This window comes from Oncorhynchus mykiss, chromosome 18, assembly GCF_013265735.2.
Source record: "Oncorhynchus mykiss isolate Arlee chromosome 18, USDA_OmykA_1.1, whole genome shotgun sequence".
Taxonomy (NCBI): Eukaryota; Metazoa; Chordata; class Actinopteri; order Salmoniformes; family Salmonidae; genus Oncorhynchus; species Oncorhynchus mykiss.
Window position 1 is genome coordinate 66,293,290 of NC_048582.1, and position 24,268 is coordinate 66,317,557.

Genomic DNA, 24,268 nt, shown 5'->3' on the forward strand with positions numbered 1-24,268 from the left:
TCTAATGTGTAGCAGTCTCCGTGACAGCCTGATCTAATCCGTATCAGTCTCCGTGACAGCCTGATCTAATGTGTATCAGTCTCCGTGACAGTCTGATCTAATGTGTATCAGTCTCCGTGACAGTCTGATCTAATGTGTATCAGTCTCCGTGACAGTCTGATCTAATGTGTAGCAGTCTCCGTGACAGCCTGATCTAATGTGTATCAGTCTCCGTGACAGTCTGATCTAATGTGTAGCAGTCTCCGTGACAGTCTAATCTAATGTGTAGCAGTCTCCGTGACAGTCTGGTCTAATGTGTAGCAGTCTCCGTGACAGTCTGATCTAATGTGTAGCAGTCTCCGTGACAGCCTGATCTAATGTGTAGCAGTCTCCGTGACAGTCTGATCTAATGTGTATCAGTCTCCGTGACAGCCTGATCTAATGTGTAGCAGTCTCCGTGACAGCCTGATCTAATGTGTAGCAGTCTCCGTGACAGTCTGATCTAATGTGTAGCAGTCTCCGTGACAGCCTGATCTAATGTGTAGCAGTCTCCATGACAGCCTGATCTAATGTGTATCAGTCTCCGTGACAGCCTGATCTAATGTGTAGCAGTCTCCGTGACAGTCTGATCTAATGTGTATCAGTCTCCGTGACAGCCTGATCTAATGTGTAGCAGTCAGTGATCTGTCATGCCCGGCAGATGAGGCTGTTTCTACATTCAGGCAGTGTAAGCCTTGGCAGGTAGTTGTTTGTCCATCGGTATATTTTCCCGACTGTGGAATACACCTCAAGACAGAGCAATGACAGGACAAGATTAGCTCTTGAGACAAGAAGAAGCAGCAAGTCCGTATAGAGTCAAACATATTTATGAATCCACATTTGAGCGCAGAACAGCGCTTGTTTAAGAGTCTCTCTTCAAGTCCTTCCATGTAACGTCCTTCAACACTAGAAACTACCGCTTGGTAACTGGTTGACTATTTTCACAGGCTATAAAAATGCAGCATTCACAATCCAAATGACAAGGTAAATAAAAATGCTAAAAATAAATAAATAACTCAAGTATTCAGTGACAGCTACCTAGTCTAGATAAATACAACCAAACAATATTAAACATCATTAAACAAATGGCAAGTGGGAAAAGGCCTGAAAATGTAACCAAACTTTTCTATCCACAGAAGGCGCTATTCCACAGTAGTCCTAATTTATTCATTCTAAAGCGGGAGGGGGGGGCGAATGAATGCCAGCAGATTTAAAATAAATCATTCTTACTGTATTGTACTGTTTGATTGGATAATAGTTGATTTGACCTTCAGTTATCAGTGTTAGAAAGGTCAAATATAAGGTCGCAATGTCTGCTGGGTAATAGATCTGGTCTTCTTTACCGGGTTGGTTCAACTGAGAAGACAGGAAGTAAAACAGGACAAGTTAAAGCAACAAAAAAAAACACGTCACTTGATCATCTTCTATAATCCACTGATAAAATACAGATGTTTCCAACACAATCCATTTCCTAATAAGCAACATTAACTGCGGCAGGTAGCCTAGTGATTAGAGCGTTGGGTCAGTAACCCGAAAGGTTGCTGGATCGAATCCCCGAGCGGAAAAGGTAAAAAAAAACAATCTGACTTGCCAAGTACAATACTCTTAAATTCACTGATAACCAAGGCTAAATTGAAACTAAGTAAGATAACCAAGGCTAATTGGAACTAAGTAAGATAACCAAGGCTAATTGGAACTAAGCAGCGCTTACTGTAAGATGAGATGTCGATCTCGTCGGGCAGCTCGCTGATGTTCACCTCGAATCGGTCCTGGACGTCGTTAAGAGTACGGGCATCCGTCTCATCAGACACAAATGTGATGGCCAGGCCTTTGGTGCCAAACCTGCCCGCCCTGGCAACCTGATGAGTAAGACGCACACAAACAACTTAAAAAAAGGTCTTTATAACCAAGTAACCTTACGATGATGCTGCTACCGATAAGACAAATCAGAGGCCTTTAACAAAACAACCTGTATCAGTGTGTTTGAAGGGGTACAGCTGAGCAAGGCGAGGCTCAGAGTTACTCCTCTACATCACGAATAGTAGACCATCTTTAATAGTCTACGGGACAGTCTTTAACAGTCTACGGGACAGTCTCTAATAGTCTACGGGACAGTCTTTAATAGTCTACAGGACAGTCTTTAACAGTCTACGGGACAGTCTTTAACAGTCTACGGGACAGTCTCTAATAGTCTACGGGACAGTCTCTAATAGTCTACGGGACAGTCTTTAATAGTCTACAGGACAGTCTTTAATAGTCTACAGGACAGTCTTTAACAGTCTAATAGTCTACGGGACAGTTTACTAGTCTACGGGACAGTTTACTACTAGTCTACGGGACAGTTTACTAGTCTACGGGACAGTTTACTAGTCTACGGGACAGTTTACTAGTCTACGGGACAGTTTACTAGTCTACGGGACAGTCTAATAGTCTACGGGACAGTCTAATAGTCTACGGGACAGTCTTTATGATGACTCCTTGCTGTCCCCAGTCCACCTGGCTGTGCTGCTGCTCCAGTTTCAACTGTTCTGCGTTAATATTATTTGACCATGCTGGTCATTTATGAACATTTGAACATCTTGGCCATGTTCTGTTATAATCTCCACCCGGCACAGCCAGAAGAGGACTGGCCATCCCACATATGCTCTCTCTAATTCTCTCTTTCTTTCTCTCTCTCGGAGGACCTGAGCCCTAGGACCATGCCCCAGGAATACCTGACATGATGACTCCTTGCTGTCCCCAGTCCACCTGACTGTGCTGCTGCTCCAGTTTCAACTGTTCTGCCTTATTATTATTATTCGACCATGCTGGTCATTTATGAACATTTGAACATCTTGACCATGTTCTGTTATAATCTCCACCCGGCACAGCCAGAAGAGGACTGGCCACCCCACATAGCCTGGTTCCTCTCTAGGTGCCTTTCTAGGGAGTTTTTCCTAGCCACCGTGCTTCTACACCTGCATTGCTTGCTGTTTGGGGTTTTAGGCTGGGTTTCTGTACAGCACTTTGAGATATCAGCTGATGTACGAAGGGCTATATAAAATAAATTTGATTTGATTCTTTAATAGTCTACGGGACAGTCTTTAATAGTCTACGGGACAGTCTAATAGTCTACGGGACAGTCTAATAGTCTACGGGACAGTCCAATAGTCTACGGGACAGTCCAATAGTCTACGGGACAGTCTAATAGTCTACGGGACAGCCCAATAGTCTACGGGACAGTCTAATAGTCTACGGGACAGTTTACTAGTCTACTGGACAGTCTAATAGTCTACGGGACAGTCTACTAGTCTACGGGACAGTCTTTACTAGTCTACGGGACAGTCTAATAGTCTACGGGACAGTCTAATAGTCTACGGGACAGTCCAATAGTCTACGGGACAGTCCAATAGTCTACGGGACAGTCTAATAGTCTACTGGACAGTTTACTAGTCTACTGGACAGTCTAATAGTCTACGGGACAGTCTAATAGTCTACGGGACAGTTTACTAGTCTACGGGATAGTCTACTAGTCTACGGGACAGTCTTTACTAGTCTACGGGACAGTCTTTACTAGTCTTCGGGACAGTCTAATAGTCTACGGGACAGTCTAATAGTCTACGGGACAGTCTAATAGTCTACGGGACAGTCTAATAGTCTACGGGACAGTCTAATAGTCTACGGGACAGTCTAATAGTCTACGGGACAGTCTAATAGTCTACGGGACAGTCCAATAGTCTACGGGACAGTCCAATAGTCTACGGGACAGTCCAATAGTCTACGGGACAGTCTACTAGTCTACGGGACAGTCTACTAGTCTACGGGACAGTCTACTAGTCTACGGGACAGTCCACTAGTCTACGGGACAGTATACTAGTCTACGGGACTTACCCTGTGCAGGTACGTGTCAGAGTCCTCCGGCATGTCGTAGTTGAAGGCGATGTTGACCCTCTCGATGTCCATCCCTCTGCCAAACAGGTTGGTGGCCACCAGGATACGTCTCTGAAAATCTTTAAACTGTTGGTAACGAGAGAGACTGGGGAGAAAGTTTAGAAAAAAGATGGGTAAATGACCAAACCAGATCAATCACTTACTAGTATTCATGTTCAATATAATACAGACAAAAAAACAGAACCACACACACACAAACTATCTACGTACCGTTCCTCCTGAGGCATCCCGCGGTGGATGGCAATAGCTGGGAAGTTCTGCTCAACCAATAGCTGGGCCAGGGCCACACAGCGTTGCACAGACTTCACAAAGATCACCACCTATAATAACACATAATATCACTACACACACACACACTGGGCCAGAGCCACACAGAGCTACACGGACATCACAAAGATCACCACCTATAATAACACATAATATCACTACACACACTGGGCCAGACCAGAGCTGCACAGACTTCCCACCAGGTGGAAACACCACCACTACACACACTGGGCCAGACCAGAGCTGCACAGACTTCCCACCAGGTGGAAACACCACCACTACACACACTGGGCCAGACCAGAGCTGCACGGACATCACACCAGGTGGAAACACCACCACTACACACACTGGGCCAGACCAGAGCTGCACAGACTTCACACCAGGTGGAAACACCACCACTACACACACTGGGCCAGACCAGAGCTGCACAGACTTCCCACCACTACACACACTGGGCCAGACCAGAGCTGCACAGACTTCCCACCAGGTGGAAACACCACCACTACACACACTGGGCCAGACCAGAGCTGCACAGACTTCCCACCAGGTGGAAACACCACCACTACACACACTGGGCCAGACCAGAGCTGCACGGACTTCCCACCAGGTGGAAACACCACCACTACACACACTGGGCCAGACCAGAGCTGCACAGACTTCCCACCAGGTGGAAACACCACCACTACAGTCATTTGCATTTTTATATCCAACATTTGACTTGTCAAGTCAGCGTTTTTGTTTCCCCTGAATTTCCTGCCATTATGTACCACGGTGGAACATGAAACACAGTACCTGGTTGAACTGAGACATTGACTACACACACTATTTGCATACAAACACTTGCCCAGCTAGCAATGACTTTGTTCCTGTTTCTTGTGCCATGTGCCTCTGTGGAACATCATAATTCATTCCAGTACCTGGTTGAACGTCATAATTAATTCCAGTACTTTGTTGAACATCATAATTAATTCCAGTACTTTGTTGAACATCATAATTAATTCCTGTACCCGGTTGAACGTCATAATTAATTCCAGTACCTGGTTGAACATCATAATTAATTCCAGTACCTGGTTGAACATCATAATTAATTCCAGTACTTGGTTGAACATCATAATTAATTCCAGTACCCGGTTGAACATCATAATTAATTCCAGTACCTGGTTGAACATCATAATTAATTCCAGTACCTGGTTGAACATCATAATTAATTCCAGTACCCAGTTGAACATCATAATTAATTCCAGTACCCAGTTGAACATCATAATTAATTCCAGTACCTGGTTGAACATCATAATTAATTCCAGTACCAGGTGGAACATCATAATTAATTCCTGTACCCGGTTGAACATCATAATTAATTCCAGTACCCAGTTGAACATCATAATTAATTCCAGTACCAGGTGGAACATCATAATTAATTCCTGTACCCGGTTAAACATCATAATTAATTCCAGTACCCGGTTGAACATCATAATTAATTCCAGTACCTGGTTGAACATCATAATTAATTCCAGTACCTGGTTGAACATCATAATTAATTCCAGTACCCAGTTGAACATCATAATTAATTCCAGTACCTGGTTGAACGTCATAATTAATTCCAGTACCTGGTTGAACATCATAATTAATTCCTGTACCCGGTTGAACGTCATAATTAATTCCAGTACCCGGTTGAACATCATAATTAATTCCAGTACCCAGTTGAACATCATAATTAATTCCAGTACCAGGTGGAACATCATAATTAATTCCTGTACCCGGTTAAACATCATAATTAATTCCTGTACCCGGTTGAATGTCATAATTAATTCCAGTACCTGGTTGAACATCATAATTAATTCCAGTACCAGGTTGAACATCATAATTAATTCCTGTACCCGGTTAAACATCATAATTAATTCCTGTACCCGGTTAAACATCATAATTAATTCCAGTACCTGGTTGAACATCATAATTAATTCCAGTACTTGGTTGAACATCATAATTAATTCCTGTACATGGTTGAACATCATAATTAATTCCTGTACCCGGTTGAACATCATAATTAATTCCAGTACCTGGTTGAACATCATAATTAATTCCAGTACTTGGTTGAACATCATAATTAATTCCTGTACATGGTTGAACATCATAATTAATTCCAGTACCTGGTTGAACATCATAACTAATTCCAGTACTTGGTTGAACATCATAATTAATTCCAGTACCTGGTTGAACATCATAATTAATTCCAGTACCAGGTGGAACATCATAATTAATTCCTGTACCCGGTTGAACATCATAATTAATTCCAGTACCCAGTTGAACATCATAATTAATTCCAGTACCTGGTTGAACATCATAATTAATTCCAGTACCAGGTGGAACATCATAATTAATTCCTGTACCCGGTTGAACGTCATAATTAATTCCAGTACCTGGTTGAACATCATAATTAATTCCTGTACCCGGTTGAACGTCATAATTAATTCCAGTACCTGGTTGAACATCATAATTAATTCCAGTACCAGGTGGAACATCATAATTAATTCCTGTACCTGGTTGAACATCATAATTAATTCCTGTACCTGGTTGAACATCATAATTAATTCCAGTACCTGGTTGAACATCATAATTAATTCCTGTACCCAGTTGAACATCATAATTAATTCCAGTACCTGGTTGAACATCATAATTAATTCCAGTACCTGGTTGAACATCATAATTAATTCCTGTACCCAGTTGAACATCATAATTAATTCCAGTACCTGGTTGAACATCATAATTAATTCCAGTACCCGGTTGAACATCATAATTAATTCCAGTACCTGGTTGAACATCATAATTAATTCCTGTACCTGGTTGAACATCATAATTAATTCCAGTACCTGGTTGAACATCATAATTAATTCCTGTACCCAGTTGAACATCATAATTAATTCCAGTACCTGGTTGAACATCATAATTAATTCCAGTACCTGGTTGAACATCATAATTAATTCCAGTACCTGGTTGAACATCATAATTAATTCCAGTACCTGGTTGAACATCATAATTAATTCCAGTACCTGGTTGAACATCATAATTAATTCCAGTACCTGGTTGAACATCATAATTAATTCCAGTACCTGGTTGAACATCATAATTAATTCCAGTACCTGGTTGAACATCATAATTAATTCCAGTACCCGGTTAAACATCATAATTAATTCCTGTACCCGGTTGAACATCATAATTAATTCCAGTACCTGGTTGAACATCATAATTAATTCCAGTACCCGGTTGAACATCATAATTAATTCCAGTACCTGGTTGAACATCATAATTAATTCCAGTACCTGGTTGAACATCATAATTAATTCCAGTACCCGGTTGAACATCATAATTAATTCCAGTACCTGGTTGAACATCATAATTAATTCCTGTACCTGGTTGAACATCATAACTAATTCCAGTACTTGGTTGAACATCATAATTAATTCCAGTACCTGGTTGAACATCATAATTAATTCCAGTACCTGGTTGAACATCATAATTAATTCCAGTACCTGGTTGAACATCATAATTAATTCCAGTACCTGGTTGAATTCCAGCACGTCGAGGAGATCAAAGAGCTTCCTGTTCTTCTCGTTGTCCTTCAGTTTGACGTAGTACTGCTGCAGCCCGTGGAGAGTCAGCTTGGTCTCATCATCAACAAAGATTTCCATCGGCTGGGTGGAGCAAGCAAGGGGTGGGACAGGGTTAGGGAAGGAGGGTTGGGGTGGGACAGGGTTAGGGAAGGAGGGTTGGGGTGGGACAGGGTTAGGGAAGGAGGGTTGGGGTGGGACAGGGTTAGGGAAGGAGGGTTTGGAGTGGGGTGAGGGGTGTGGAGGGAAGGTTGGGGAATCAGGAAGAAGCGTGAGGAGAGTTAACGGGGGGGGGGGGGGGGGGGGTTGACAGAGTATTTCACGTGTTGTGAAGGGTTTTGAATGGTTGGTCCAGGTTTGTGAGGGACAGGTTTGTGAGGAGGGACAGGTTTGTGAGGGACAGGTTTGTGAGGGACAGGTTTGTGAGGGACAGGTTTGTGAGGAACAGGTTTGTGAGGAGGGACAGGTTTGTGAGGAGGGACAGGTTTGTGAGGAGGGACAGGTTTGTGAGGAGGGACAGGTTTGTGAGGAGGAACAGGTTTGTGAGGAGGAACAGGTTTGTGAGGAACAGGTTTGTGAGGAACAGGTTTGTGAGGAGGGACAGGTTTGTGAGGAGGGACAGGTTTGTGAGGGACAGGTTTGTGAGGGACAGGTTTGTGAGGGACAGGTTTGTGAGGAGGGACAGGTTTGTGAGGAGGGACAGGTTTGTGAGGAGGGACAGGTTTGTGAGGGACAGGTTTGTGAGGAGGGACAGGTTTGTGAGGAGGGACAGGTTTGTGAGGAGGGACAGGTTTGTGAGGGACAGAGGAGTTGTATGTACATATAGTAATATGGTAGATTGATACACGTTCAGGAGAGGGACGGGAAAGTAAACAGGAAGTGAAAGGTTCCCAGAGAGCAGTGGTTAAAGTGACCAGGAAGAGGTGAATCAGAGAGACATGATGAAATCCAGGGAAATAGAGAGAGAGGGGATGGGGAGTTAGAGGGACACCAAAGGTTTGAAGTTCACACACATACACACACACCCCCAGACACACCCCCAGACAAACAGCCAGCCAGACAGACAGGTGAGCGCACGTACACACACAGGACACCAATTCCCATACTGATGCAACAGACAGACAGACATCGCTCACCCTCACTAGTCACTACTATCCATACACAACAATTGCAAGTTATTGTAAACCATAACCACAAGTAATACATTAATGCTGTAACGTCCATTAAAACAAAAAGCCTGGCCCTCGTTGGAATAACTATGGCTGCTCCACTGGACGTGAGATCGATTCATCTTCACAACACACTCGTCTTCACACCACTTTGACTCACGTCTCCCTGGCAGCAGCTGTGTCTCACTAAACAATGAGGAAACAGCCTGTCAATTAGATGATCCACACGATCAAATCAGGGACATCAGTGACTGTGAGGCTGTACATCACACAGATGACTAACTCATCAATCCAATTATATCAATGACATCTAATATAAATGATCCTCAAGTTTATTATGGCTGTCATCTTAACATTCACTCAGTGTGTCATCTCAATCACTGTCATCTTAACATTCACTCAGTGTGTCATCTCAATCACTGTCATCTTAACATTCACCCAGTGTGTCATCTCAATCAATGTCATCTTAACATTCACTCAGTGTGTCATCTCAATCACTGTCATCTTAACATTCACTCAGTGTGTCCTCTCAATCACTGTCATCTTAACATTCACTCAGTGTGTCCTCTCAATCACTGTCATCTAACATTCACTCAGTCTGTTATCTAATATTCATCCAGTCTGTCCTCTTAATCACTGTCATCTAACATTCACTCAGTCTGTCATCTCAATCACTGTCATCTCAATCACTGTCATCTAACATTCACCCAGTCTGTCCTCTCAATCACTGTCATCTAACATTCACTCAGTCTGTCATCTCAATCACTGTCATCTAACATTCACCCAGTCTGTCCTCTTAATCACTGTCATCTAACATTCACTCAGTCTGTCATCTCAATCACTGTCATCTAACATTCACTCAGTCTGTTATCTAACATTCACTCAGTCTGTCATCTTAATCACTGTCATCTAACATTCACTCAGTCTGTCCTCTCAATCACTGTCATCTAACATTCACTCAGTCTGTCCTCTCAATCACTGTCATCTAACATTCACTCAGTCTGTCATCTCAATCACTGTCATCTAACATTCACTCAGTCTGTTAACATTCACTCAGTCTCATCTTAATTACTGTCATCTAACATTCACTCAGTCTGTCATCTCAATCACTGTCATCTAACATTCACTCAGTGTGTCATCTCAATCACTGTCATCTAACATTCACTCAGTGTGTCCTCTCAATCACTGTCATCTAACATTCACTCAGTGTGTCATCTCAATCACTGTCATCTAACATTCACTCAGTCTGTCCTCTCAATCACTGTCATCTAACATTCACTCAGTCTGTCCTCTCAATCACTGTCATCTAACATTCACTCAGTCTGTTAACATTCACTCAGTCTGTCATCTTAATCACTGTCATCTAATATTCACTCAGTCTGTCATCTCAATCACTGTCATCTAACATTCACTCAGTGTGTCCTCTCAATCCCAGCCGCCCTGTTACCAGGCAAAGGGTTTTAGGGAGCTGGATTTTCTTCTCTTTTCATAGTCTATTTTTCATATGACCACATATATTCTACCCTTAGCTACCTCGTCAAGTATTTCAGAGTTACTTGTAACAGGAGACAGACCTGTGTACCGTCTAGATTCATGGTAACAGGAGACAGATCTGTGTACCGTCTAGATTCATGGTAACAGGAGACAGATCTGTGTACCGTCTAGATTCATGTCAACAGGAGACAGATCTGTGTACCGTCTAGATTCATGTCAACAGGAGACAGATCTGTGTACCGTCTAGATTCATGGTAACAGGAGACAGATCTGTGTACCGTCTAGATTCATGGTAACAGGAGACAGATCTGTGTACCGTCTAGATTCATGTCAACAGGAGACAGATCTGTGTACCGTCTAGATTCATGGTAACAGGAGACAGATCTGTGTACCGTCTAGATTCATGTCAACAGGAGACAGATCTGTGTACCGTCTAGATTCATGGTAACAGGAGACAGATCTGTGTGCCGTCTAGATTCTTGGTAACAGGAGACAGCCCTGTGTACCGTCTAGATTCATGGTAACAGGAGACAGATCTGTGTACCGTCTAGATTCATGGTAACAGGAGACAGATCTGTGTACCGTCTAGATTCATGTCAACACGAGACAGATCTGTGTACGGTCTAGATTCATGTCAACACGAGACAGATCTGTATACCGTCTAGATTCATGGTAACAGGAGACAGATCTGTGTACCGTCTAGATATATGGTAACAACGAGACAGATCTGTGTACCGTCACATCTCCCTCCTCTTGTCTCTCTTCCATCCACACTACCTCCCTACCATTCCTCTCTCTCTCTACCCTTTCTTCACATTAGGGTGTTCTGTCTTGTCACTCCCTCTGTCTGGACAGTGGGTTAGACAAGATTCATGTCTGTGATTTATTACCAAGGCGTCCTGATGCTTGGGTGGCAGCTTATGGACGAAATAGCGGCCATTTTCCCTTGTGAGACGGGCGTCATGTTCCTACAGGGTAAATAGTTCATCTCCAGCCAGTTACTTCAATTCCATTTCAAAGCAGACTGGCTGATAGAGAGGTAATGGGGACATTTTGGCTCGGCTCAGCGGACCTAGGCAATTTCACTGCGCTTTCTTTACGCTTTGTTGAGAAACTAATGAACTACTGCGACCCAGAGAGCCAGACAGCGTCCACATAATGAACTACAGAGACCCAGAGAGCCAGGCAGCGTCCACATAATGAACTACAGAGACCCAGAGAGCCAGGCAGCGTCCACATAATGAACTACAGCGACCCAGAGAGCCAGGCAGCGTCCACATAATGAACTACAGCGACCCAGAGAGCCAGGCAGCGTCCACATAATGAACTACAGAGACCCAGAGAGCCAGGCAGCGTCCACATAATGAACTAGAGACCCAGAGAGCCAGGCAGGGTCCACATAATGAACTACAGCGACCCAGAGAGCCAGGCAGAGTCCACATAATGAACGACAGCGACCCAGAGAGCCAGGCAGCGTCCACATAATGAACGACAGAGACCCAGAGAGCCAGACAGCGTCCACATAATGAACTACAGAGACCCAGAGAGCCAGGCAGCGTCCACATAATGAACTACAGAGACCCAGAGAGCCAGACAGCGTCCACATAATGAACTACAGAGACCCAGAGAGCCAGGCAGCGTCCACATAATGAACTACAGAGACCCAGAGAGCCAGACAGCGTCCACATAATGAACTACAGCGACCCAGAGAGCCAGACAGCGTCCACATAATGAACTACAGAGACCCAGAGAGCCAGACAGCGTCCACATAATGAACTACAGAGACCCAGAGAGCCAGGCAGCGTCCACATAATGAACTACAGAGACCCAGAGAGCCAGGCAGCGTCCACATAATGAACTACAGCGACCCAGAGAGCCAGGCAGCGTCCACATAATGAAAGACAGCGACCCAGAGAGCCAGGCAGGGTCCACATAATGAACTACAGCGACCCAGAGAGCCAGGCAGAGTCCACATAATGAACGACAGCGACCCAGAGAGCCAGGCAGCGTCCACATAATGAACTACAGAGACCCAGAGAGCCAGGCAGCGTCCCCTTCTTTCACTCTCCAGAGCTTGGCTCGTCAGTCTTCCTTCTCATTTCTCTACGCTTGTGTTATCTGTTTGACTGAGGTTCTTTGGGATACTTAGTTCTTTGGGATACTTAGTTCTCTCTCTCTGTGACATCAGGGAGGTCAGCATAGTGACATCAGGGAGGTCAGCATAGTGACATCAGGGAGGTCAGCATAGTGACATCAGGGAGGTCAGCATTGTGATGTCACAGCATCCCTGATGTCACTATGCTGACCTCCCTGATGTCACTATGCTGACCTCCCTGATGTCACAATGCTCAGGGAGGTCAGATTCGTAACGTACAGACTTAAAACTGGACCTATTTCCACCTGGATGACCGTGTTAAACTCCACGAAGAAGAAAGACTTCGTACATTTCAGTTGAACAGCACAAGCTAGTCTATAAAGGAGACTCCATTAACACATGACATTCTGGTGTAAGGTGAGGCAGTACACTACTAGTGTAAGGTGTTAGTGTACCGAGTTAGTGACCTAGCATAGGCCCTCCGCATAGAACTAAGGCCTTCCTATGTCAGTGGGGCTGTCACTTCCCTTATAGGAGGTGAGACTGTTTGGCATATAGAAAGACAACGGGGTCTCTCTCATATCAGACTCGGGGGGGGGGGGGGGGTAACGGGGGTAACTCCTCCACCCCCATTTACCCCCATTACCTGCCAGGCAAGGCAGAGCAGGGGGGATAGGTGGAGGGTGTGGACGCAAGAGGAGAGGAGGTGTAATTACATCTTGCATGAACTTTCGGCAGACGGGGCGAATCTCTTTGCTCAGGGTGGCGCTGAACATCATGACCTGTTTCTCATGGGGGGTCAGACGGAGTATCTCCTGGACGTCTCTGCGCATGTCTGAGGGAGAAAGGGGGAGGTTGTAAATTATGTTAGATCTCCTAGAATGTAAATACGAGTAGATGATTAATCTATAGTGGTGTGCTGTCCAATCGTCAACGATTCAGACTCACCGAGTTGTTCCAACATTTTGTCACACTCGTCCAGGATGAAGTGTTTGATGTGTCGCAGGTTGAGGGTCTTGTTGCGGATCAGGGCCAGGGTTCGCCCCGGCGTCCCCACCACCACATGGGGACACTCCTTCTTCAACACCTCTTCGTCCTTCTTTATAGACAGGCCACCGAAGAACACTGCCACCTGGTGGGAGAGATGGGGAGAAAACCAGCGGTGGAAGAACTGAACTGTGTAGTTATTATCCAGACTGGAGGTTAAGAGGGTCCGGGTGGTAATTTGTGTACCTTGATAGTCGGCATGTATTTGGAGAATCTCTCATACTCTTTGCTGATCTGAAACGCCAGCTCTCGGGTGTGACACATCACCAGCACGGACACCTAAACAGAGAGAGAAGGGTGGTCAGGGCGGGTAGTTTAATGCATTAGAAAGCTCAGTACTTCACAGACTGACGGAGGAGGAAAGAGAGAAGGGTGGTCAGGGTGGGTAGTTTATTGCATTAGAAAGCTCAGTACTTCACAGACTGATGGAGGAGGAGAGAGAGAAGGGTGGTCAGGGTGGGTAGTTTAATGCATTAGAAAGCTCAGTACTTCACAGACTGATGGACCAAGACCACGACAACAACGCTAGCTCTATAAACAGTCCAGAGTGACAACGGAGTGACAGACAGACGGAGGAGGAGAGAGAGAGAGGAGAAAGGGAGAGTGAGAGAGAGCGGGAGGGAGGGTGAGACAGAGAGTGAGATTACTTGTCCAGTGACAGGCTCCAGCTGCTGTAGGGTGGCCAGGACAAACACGGCCGTCTTGCCCATACCGGACTTAGCCTGGCACAGCACATCCATACCCAGGATGGCCTGAGGGATGCATTCATGTTGAACTGAAAGGAAAATAGTCATACAAAATTAGGAACGAATATTAAAATGGTAATAAATTGTACATAGTAATTACTTCAGAACCAACTAAATCAAAAACACAATGTACCAAATCATGATGCTATTACTTCCTGTTTATAGTTTGAAAGTTGATACAGTACTTTGACATGATTAATCGTGGCACTTTGTCTTGAAGATGTTCACTAGGAACCAAACAGGCCGAAACAGAAAGAAACTACATGATCAATAAGAAACCCTCAGTTTCGTGTGAAGCGTTTTCCGTTGCAAACCATTTTGCTACAGTGTGCACTAGAGGTCGACCGACTAATCGGAATGGGCAATTATTTAGGATCGATTTCAAGTTTTCATAACAATCGGAAATCGGTATTTATGGACGCCGATGTATATTTTTTACACCTTTATTTAACTAGACAAGTTAATTACATTATTTTCAATGACCGCCTAGGAACAGTGGGTTAACTGCTTTGTTCAGGGGCAGAACGACACATTTGTACCTTGTCAGCTCGGGGGATCCAATCTTGCAACCTAACGGTTAACTAGTCCAACGCTCCAACCACCAGCCTCTCATTGCACTCCATGAGGAGACTGACTGCCTGTTACGCGAATGCAGTAGAAGCCAAGGTAAGTTGCTAGCTAGCATTAAACTTATCTTATAAAAAAACAATCAATCATAATCACTAGTTATAACTACACATGGTTGATGATATTACTAGTTTATCTAGCGTGTCCTGCGTTGCATATAATCGATGCAACACAGGGGGATGATTTAACAAAAGCGCATTTGCGAAAAAAGCACAATCGTTGGACGTCTGTACCTAACCATAAACACCAATGCCTTTCTTAAAATCAATACCCAGAAGTATATATTTTTAAACCTGCATATTTAGCTAAAAGAATTCCAGGTTAGCAGGCAATATTAACCAGGTGAAATTGTGTCACTTCTCTTGCGTTCATTGCACGCAGAGTCAGGGTATATGCAACAGTTTGGGCAGCCTGGCTCATTGCGAACTAATTTGCCAGAATTGTACATAATTATAACATAACATTGAAGGTTGTGCAATGTAACAAGAATATTTAAACTTAGGGATGCCACCCGTTAGATAAAATACCGAACGGTTCCGTATTTCACTGAAATAATAAACCTTTTGTTTTCTAAATTATAGTTTCCGGATTCAACCATATAAATGACCTAAGGCTCGTATTTCTGTGTGTTATTATGTTATAATTAAGTCTCTGATTTGATAGAGCAGTCTGACTGAGCGATGGTAGGCAGCAACAGGCTCGTAAGCATTCATTCAAACAGCACTTTCGTGCGTTTTGCCAGCAGCTCTTCGCAAGCACAGCGCTGTTTATGACTTCAAGCCTATCAGCCTAATGGCTGGTGTAACCGATGTGAAATGGCTAGCTAGTTAGCTGGGTGTGCGCTAATAGCGTTTCAAACGTCACTCGCTCTGAGGCTTGGAGTAGTTTTTCCCCCTTGCTCTGCAAGGGCCGCGGCTTTTGTGGAGCGATGGGTAACGCTGCTTCGAGTGTGGCTGTTGTCGATGTGTTCCTGGTTCGAGCCCAGGTAGGGGCGAGGAGAGGGACGGAAGCTATACTGTTACACTGGCAATACACAGGCAATACTAAAGTGCCTATAAGAACATCCAATAGTCAAAGGTTAATGAAATACAAATGGTATAGAGGGAAATAGTCCTATAATTCCTATAATAACTACAACCTAAAACCTCTTACCTTGGAATATTGAAGTCTCAGGTTAAAAGGAACCACCAGCTTTCATATGTTCTCATGTTCTGAGCAAGGAACTCAAACGTTAGCTTTTTTACATGGCACATATTGCACTTTTACTTCTCAAAACACTTTGTTTTTACATTATTTAAACCAAATTGAACATGTTTCATTATTTATTTGAAGCCAAATATATTTTTATTTATGTATTATATTAAGTTAAAATAAGTGTTCATTCAGTATTGTTGTAATTGTCATTATTACAAATACATTAAAAAATTCAAATTCAAAAATTGGCCGATTAATCGGTATCGGCCTTTTTTGGTCCTCCAATAATCGGTATCGGCGTTGAAAAATCATAATCGGTCGACCTCTAGTGTGCACTAATGAATACGACCCAGATCTGTGACCTCTGTGGTGTGGTAATAACCTAACTTGTACAACTCACCCTCAGAGGGATGCTCAAAGCCACAGTCCACTATAGCCCTCAGCAGCTCAGGCTTCAACAGGAAGTCTCTAAACCCAGACGAATGGATGGACACATAGGAGCCCTTCACACGCTCCTTTTTAATGGACAGAATATCCCCTCCTGATAGATCTCCCACCACATCATCCTCTTCGTAGTCCAAGAGCTCATTCTCCACATCCTGCTCAGTCATCTTGGTAGGTAGGTGGGTGGGAAACGGACAGGACAGACAAGACAGACAGACAGTCAAAAGCACATCCCATCAACCTGTCAGTGCATTCGGAAAGTATTCAGACCCCTTGTCTTGTTCCACATTTTGTTACGTTACAGCCTTATACTGAAATTGATTAAATTGTTTGTTTCCCCCTCATCAATTTACACACAATACCCCATATAATGACAAGGCAAAAACAGGTTTATAAATAAACCTGAAATATCACATTTACATAAGTATTCAGACCCTTTACTCAGTACTTTATTGAAGCACCATCTTGGGTATGAGGCTACAAGCTTGGCACACCTGTATATGGAGAGTTTCTCCCATTATTTTCTGCAGATCCTCTCAAGCTCTGTCAGGTTGGATGGGGAGCGTTGCTGCACAGCAACATTCAGGTCTCTCCAGAGATGTTCGATCGGGTTCAAGTCCGGGCTCTGGCTGGGCCACTCAAGGACATTCTGAGACTTGTCACAAAGCCACTCCTGCATTGTCTTGGCTGTGTGCTTAGGATTGTTGTCCTGTTGGAAGGTGAACCTTCTGAGGTCCTGAGCGCTCTGGAGCAGGTTTTCATCAAGGATCTCTCTGTACTTTTCTCCGTTCATCTTTCCCTCGATCTTGACTCGTCTCCCAGTCCCTGCCACTGAAAAACATCCCCACAGCATGATGCTTCTGCCACCACCATGCTTCACCGCAGGGATGCTGCCACCTCCATGCTTCACCGTAGGGATGGTGCCAGGTTTCTTCCAGACATGACGCTTGGCATTCACACCAAAGAGTTCAATGTTGGTTTCATCCGACCAGAGAATCTTTTTTCTCATGGTCTGAGAGTCCTTTAGGGGCCTTTTGGCAAACTCCATGTGGGCTGTCATGTGCTTTTTACTGAGGAGTGGCCTCCGTCTGGCCACTCTACCATAATGGCCTGATTGGTGGAGTGCTGCAGAGGTCGTTGTCCTTCTGGAAGGTTCTCTCATCTCCACAGAGGAACTCTGGAGCTCTGTCAGAATGACCATTGGGTTCTTGGTCACATCCCTGACCAAGGCCCTTCACCCCCGATTGCTCAGTTAGGCCGGGCGGCCAGCTCTGTGTCTTGGTGGATCTAAACTTCTTCCATTTAAGAATTTGAGGCCACTGTGTTCTTAGGGACCTTCAAAATGTTGCAAAAAAAAAATAATGTTACCCTTCCCCCAATCTGTGCCTTGACACGATCCGGTCTCGGAGCTCTACGGACAATTCCTTCAACCTCATGGCTTGGTTTTTGATCTGACAGGCACTGTCAATTGTGTGACCTTATATAGACAGGTGTGTGGCTTTCCAAAATCATGTCCAATCAATTGAATTTGCCACAGGTGGACTGCAATAAAGTTGTAGAAACATCTCAAGGATGATCAATGGAATTTTATTTAACCTTTATTTAACTGGGCAAGTCAGTTAAAGGACAAATTATTATTTACAATGACGGCCTACACCGACCAAACCCGGACACCGACCAAACCTGGACACCGGCCAAACCTGGACGACGCTGGGCCAATTCTCCGCCGCCCTATGGGACTCCCAATCACAGCCGGTTGTGATACAGCCTGGAATCGAACCAAGGTCTGTAGTGAAGCTTCTAGCACTGAGATGCAGACCACTGCGCTTGAGCTCAATTTCCAGTCTGATAGCAAAGGGTCTGAATATTTATGTAAATACGATATTTCTGATTTATATACATTTGCAAAAATCATCCCCCACCATAATTTGCAAATAAATTCATAAAAAATCCTACAATGTGATTTTCTGGATTTTTTTTTTCTTCTAATGTTGTCTGTCATAGTTGAAGTGTACCCATGATGAAAATGACATGGTATGAGGGCCCGACGTCCACAGGTGGGGGTTGTGCTTACAGCCCAACACCGTGCAGGACGTTTGGCATTTGCCAGAGAACACCAAGATTGGCAAATTTGCCACTGGCGCCCTGTGCTCTTCACAGATGTGCTCGCCAGAGGTAACCTGACTGCCATTAGGTACCGAGATGAGATCCTCAGACCCCTTGTGAGACAATTTGCTGGTGCGGTTGGCCCTGGGTTCCTCCTAATGCAAGACAATGCTAGACCTTATGTGGCTGGAGTGTGTCAGCAGTTACTGCAAGAGGAAGGCATTGATGCTATGGACTGGCCCGCCCGTTCCCCAGACCTGAATCCAATTGAGCACATCTGGGACATTATGTCTCGCTCCATCCACCAACGCCACGTTGCCCCACAGACTGTCCAGGAGTTGGCGGATGCTTTAGTCCAGGTCTGGGAGGAGATCCCTCAGGAGACCATCCGCCACCTCATCAGGAGCATGCCCAGGCGTTGTAGGGAGGTCATACAGGCACGTGGAGGCCACACACACCACTGAGCCTCATTTTGACTTGTTTTAAGGACGTTACATCAAAGTTGGATCAGCCTGTAGCCTGTAGCCTGTGGTTTTCCACTTAAATTTTGAGTGTGATTCCAAATCCAGACCTCCATGGGTTGATAAATTTGATTTCCATTGATAATTTTTGTGTGATTTTGTTGTCAGCACATTCAACTATGTAAATAAAAAAGTATTTAATAAGAATATTTCATTCAGATCTAGGATGTGTTATTTTAGTGTTCCCTTTATTTTTTTTAGCAGTATATATATATATGAGAGAGAGAGAGTTTTATTTAACTAGGCAAGCCAGTTAACAAATTCCTATTTACAATGACGACCTACCCTGGCCAAACACGGACAACGCTGGGCCAATTGTGCGCCGCCCTATGGGACTCCCAACCACGGCCGGAACCAGGTACTGTAGTGACGCCTCTTGCACTGAGATGCAGTGCCTTAGACCACTGCGCCACTCGGGAGCCCCTATATATATGTGTGTGTGTGTATGTATATATATATATATATATATATAAACACATCATATCTATTTTTGTATATGTAAATATATATATATATATAAACACATATGTATTTTATATATGTATATCTATATATAGATATATAAACACATATTATTTATTATTTATATACACATATATACATATATATATATATTTATTTATTTATTTATGTAATATATGGGATATATTAATAATAAAAAAATATATATATATATTACACACATATCTATTTTCCGGACTCTGATATTGCTCGTTCTGATATTTTTTGGGATGATGTATTAGTTTTTTTATTGCGCTGTTGGAGCTAGAAACAAACATTTCGCTGCACCTGCAAATCTGTGTAGCTAACGTTACGCGGCCATATCTTTCATTTGATGCTAAACTGTGTGGTGATGATGCTGGTAATGATGAGAGGGTTAGAAAAACAAGTTTCATTTCATGCCATCTTCACTTCTATTTATGACAAGTTGTGGAATGAAAATGTACTCGTAACTAACGCTATTCATTTGGGCTGTTAGCTTATCACGTGTGTCAACATGAGTAACGTTAGCTAGCTAGCCGTTAGCAAACACGACTCATGAGTTGGCTGGTCTAGCTAGCTAGCTTCTTAAGCTTGACAAGATTTCTACCCAGCTATTCTACACGATGTGCAACATATGGAAAATGTATTGTACAGACAATAAATACATATTAAATACATATTCCTAGTGAGCATTGTTTACCTTATTCGTTGTGAAGAAATGTAGCTGGAGCGTTTGCAAATGAGAGCTATCGTTTCGGTAAAACGCAATCAACGTGCGACTGTGCGCATGCGTTGAATGTCCGCGACCTGAGACATTTGGCTTGGAAACACTTCGGAAACGTTCTCTAACATCGAGGTTTACAAAGAAGGTGAGATTGGGAACTGCGCTGAAACTGGTATCGGGAAACATTTATGTTTGACAGCTAGCGATGTGTACACATTTTATTGTTTTAAATAAGTATAGTATTAGTTAAACACGTGTTGACTGGCTAACTATAGCTAAATAATGGCCAGCTAGCAAGCAACGTGACTAACTAACCTAGCTGTATCTTATGGCCAAACCCACAAAAGGTTGCTGACAATGTTCGCTGAAATACTTTTCCCTCCCCATAGCCAGTGATGTCGTGTTTCAGTGGAGATCCCAACTTCTGTCCTGAGTGTGGGAACGTACTGCCTCTACCTGGGCTGCAGAACACAGTCTCCTGTCCCCGCTGTGCATTCAGTTTACCTGTCAGCGGTGAGGATGGCCTGTTTGTTGTCAAATGTCCCTGTTATAAATCATGTTGTAGCCTACTAACAGACAGAATCGTTATCCAAAGGGGGGCTACCAGTCTGTTTGTGCTTTCATGCCAATTGCTTGTCACATCGGGGACTCCCGAGTGGCGCAGCAGTCTAAGGCACTGCATCTCAATGCTCGAGGCGTCACAACAGACCCCAGTTTGATTCCAGGCTGTATCGCAACCGGCCGTGATTGGGAGTCCCATAGGGCGGCGCACAATTGGCCCAGCGTCGTCCGGGTTTGGCCGGTGTAGACGTCCTTGTACATTTTTATTTATTTATTTTATTTCACCTTTATTTGTCCAGGTAAGCTAGTTGAGAACAAGTTCTCATTTACAACGGCGACTTGGCCAAGATAAAGCAAAGCAGTGTGACACAAACAACAACACAGAGTTACACATGGAATAAACAAGCGTACAGTTAATAACACAATAGAAAAAAAGAAAGTCTATATACAGTGTGAGGAGGTAAGGCAATAAATAGGCCATAGTAGCGAAGTAATTACAATTTAGTAAATTAACACTGGAGTGATAGATGAGCAGATGGTGATGTGCAAGTCGAAATACTGGTGCAACTAAGACTTTGTTCTTAATTGACCTGCCTTCGTTAAATAAAATCTAAATCATCATGCATGTTTGGCTTGACCAGGACGAGCAATGGAGGGGTCAAGAGCACATACAGATCTGACACCAGACAGTTTCCTTTATCAATCTTATATTTTCATAAGTATGTGACCCACGATGTAACTATGTTTTTGTGTCGTCGTTTTCAGAATTTTCAGGTCAAGAGATCAGGTCTTCTGTTGTCTTTAATCCTCTCGAAGGGTCCTCTGTTGCTGTGGAAGAGGAGGACTCGGAACTCAAGGGGGCTGTGGTAGGAATTCATTGCAATGAAGTTCCAAATCATAAAATGATCAATGGCATTTTTAAAACTAGGGAAATCAAATTGAAACATGGTATACTTTATCAATACTCGAGAAACTCCATTTAGGCTATGTTCTGTTTTTAACCTCTAGAAATCTACACAACGTAACCATGTAATAATACTACGGTTATATTTTAAAATTTTATTTTACCTTTATTTAACCAGGCAAGAACAAATTCTTATTTTCAATGATGGCCTAGTGGCTGTTCAGAGGCACAACGACAGATTTGCACCTTGTCAGGTCGGGGATTTGAACTTGCAACCTTCCGGTTACTAGTCCAACGCTCTAAACCACTAGGCTACCCTGCCGCCCCCATATATCAATGTATGTTCTGTCTATAACCTCCTCAAACTCTTGCACTCTAGATTGACAGACGCTGCTCTCGCTGCAATAAAGAAGGGATGGTTTATCACACCAGACAAATGAGATCTGCAGATGAAGGACAGACGGTCTTCTTCACCTGTATACACTGCAGGTACATCTCCCTAATCCTAACCCTAATCCTAACCAATTCACCAAGGCTATTCTTCACCTGTATACACTGCAGGTACATCTCACTAACCCTAATCCTAACCCTAATCCTAACCCTAACCAATTCACCAAGGCTATTCTGAGCCTGTATACACTGCAGGTACATCTCACTAACCCTAATCCTAACCAATTCACCAAGGCTATTCTGAGCCTGTTCTCACCACCAGATTCATCAATCTATTCCATTTTATGTTGTTCTGCACCACACTATGACAAGCACTTTACCCCACAAACTTTGTAGTCCACATGTTCATTTATGACTGGATATGTTATGATTTAATTTATGCATTCAGATATCAGGAGAAAGAGGACTCCTGAGAAGAGATCCGAGATGCTTCACCCATTCCCCTGGACCTCCATCAATATTCTCCTCCTCTCCTCTCTTTTGTCTGTAAACAAGAATGTGTTTGATCTATGTAATGCAAACTTGAGTTCTTATTGGAGAAAGCACAATTGGTATGCTATTCCTTGCTCTTCGTTACTTGTAATGATGCTTAGGATAGTCGCTCCGGAGTGCTAAGCATTTCAATGGTTTGCCTTTACTGCATCAGTTAGATGGCAGCTGCAGCATTTTGAATGAGGGTTGAATACTGATGTTTGTCTGCGGAGATTTTCAAGTGTGATTTGTGTGATTAAAATATTTTGTCCTTAGAACATGTTTGGTTGCTTTTCTCCTTTCTGCCTTTTGTCAACAATGTCAGGTAATGACAGTGAATTTGCCTCAACATAATGTTTACAACTGTGTATATTAACAAAATAATTATGTTCGTCTCTATTTAAGTAAAAAAAATACTACATTTATATTTCACTGTGATGTTGAGTGCGGCAAAAGCAGTTGCTCCAATCTGAAGGCTCCCCTTGTGGAGGTCTGAATCACGTGGCCATCCAACATGGAACTTGGAAGATGCTGAATTTGTTGGGACTTTGTAGATTTCCAGGAATTATTTAGGCAATTTCTGATAACCCTCAGGTAAAACATTCTCCTTGATAGTTAAAAAAAAAAAATGTAAATGCTTGTTTAAAACCACAAAATCCTGTGAAAACACTTTCAACCTTGTATTAGCTAGCTAATGTTCTATACATCAGACTTACGTCATGAGTGTCGCTATGCCAGAGGAGGAGCAACTACCAATCATCTCCCGCTTCTTCTTGTCCTTAGCAGAAGATGAAGCTGTGCGTGCAGTTACAATGTAAGAACCTCCATGAGCATTTGAATGGAGTCGAACCCTGAGATCATGGACCGGTTGTACAACCATCTGGCCACATGTCTAGCTTTCTACATGTGCAGGATCAGTCCATTTAACAATCCTGCTAAAGTAACTCTAAAATATGACATGCAAGTTTTTTTTAAATTTAACTTGGCAAGTCAGTTAAGAACAAATTCTTATTTACAAAGACGGCCTACCGGGGAACAGTGAACACCTTGTTCAGGGGCAGAGCGACATTTTTACCTTGTCAACTCGAGGATTCAATCCAGCAACCTTTCGGTTACTGGCCCAACGCTCTAACCACTAGGCTACTTACAAATGAATCTGTAATGCACATATTACCATACATTATTACTTCTAACACGTCTGGAGCAGAACACAGACTGTCTACACATTTAGTGCGATGATCTGCATTTTGGGTTGTACAGGTGTTGTGCCGAAAATCTCCCCACTGCCAGAACCCCCCTTCTAATTTCCTTAATTTTGTGGCTAGAGTCAAATACTTTCTATAGAACAAACTTCAAGTCAGGATAGGTAACCAAAATTAATAATTAATGTATGTGTTATATTAAACATAGAG

At 43.4% G+C, this 24,268-nt stretch overlaps 2 protein-coding genes across 2 annotated transcripts; one reads left to right on the plus strand and one right to left on the minus strand.

Moving 5' to 3' along the window:
- Nucleotides 1–823: 823 nt before the first annotated feature.
- On the minus strand, nt 824–20,610 carry ddx39b (DEAD (Asp-Glu-Ala-Asp) box polypeptide 39B). The gene is made up of 11 exons (XM_036953570.1): nt 20,447–20,610; nt 16,593–16,804; nt 14,273–14,400; nt 13,812–13,904; nt 13,527–13,710; nt 13,295–13,413; nt 7,773–7,904; nt 4,159–4,268; nt 3,889–4,033; nt 1,730–1,877; nt 824–1,374 (listed from the first exon to the last, which is right to left on the minus strand). Exons 2-11 carry the CDS (start codon nt 16,801–16,803, stop codon nt 1,358–1,360), a joined length of 1,287 nt encoding a protein of 428 aa, XP_036809465.1. The 5' UTR covers nt 16,804; nt 20,447–20,610; the 3' UTR covers nt 824–1,357.
- On the plus strand, nt 20,470–23,131 carry polr1h (RNA polymerase I subunit H). Its single transcript, XM_021572759.2, has 5 exons — nt 20,470–20,615; nt 20,860–20,983; nt 21,797–21,897; nt 22,315–22,424; nt 22,774–23,131. The coding sequence occupies exons 2-5, from the start codon at nt 20,866–20,868 to the stop codon at nt 22,796–22,798; spliced, it is 354 nt and encodes a 117-aa protein (XP_021428434.1). The 5' UTR covers nt 20,470–20,615; nt 20,860–20,865; the 3' UTR covers nt 22,799–23,131.
- Nucleotides 23,132–24,268: the final 1,137 nt, after the last annotated feature.

Coding starts and splice junctions, on each gene's coding strand:
- polr1h (XM_021572759.2), top strand. CDS start 20,866: ATGTCGTGTTTCAGTGGAGATCCCAACTTCTGTCCTGAGTGTGGGAAC. Junction 20,984..21,796: donor ATTCAGTTTACCTGTCAGCG/GTGAGGATGGCC, acceptor CGTCGTTTTCAG/AATTTTCAGGTCAAGAGATC. Junction 21,898..22,314: donor CGGAACTCAAGGGGGCTGTG/GTAGGAATTCAT, acceptor CTTGCACTCTAG/ATTGACAGACGCTGCTCTCG.
- ddx39b (XM_036953570.1), bottom strand. CDS start 16,803: ATGACTGAGCAGGATGTGGAGAATGAGCTCTTGGACTACGAAGAGGAT. Junction 13,905..14,272: donor TGGAGCCTGTCACTGGACAA/GTAATCTCACTC, acceptor CTCTCTGTTTAG/GTGTCCGTGCTGGTGATGTG. Junction 13,414..13,526: donor CAAAATGTTGGAACAACTCG/GTGAGTCTGAAT, acceptor TTTCTCCCTCAG/ACATGCGCAGAGACGTCCAG.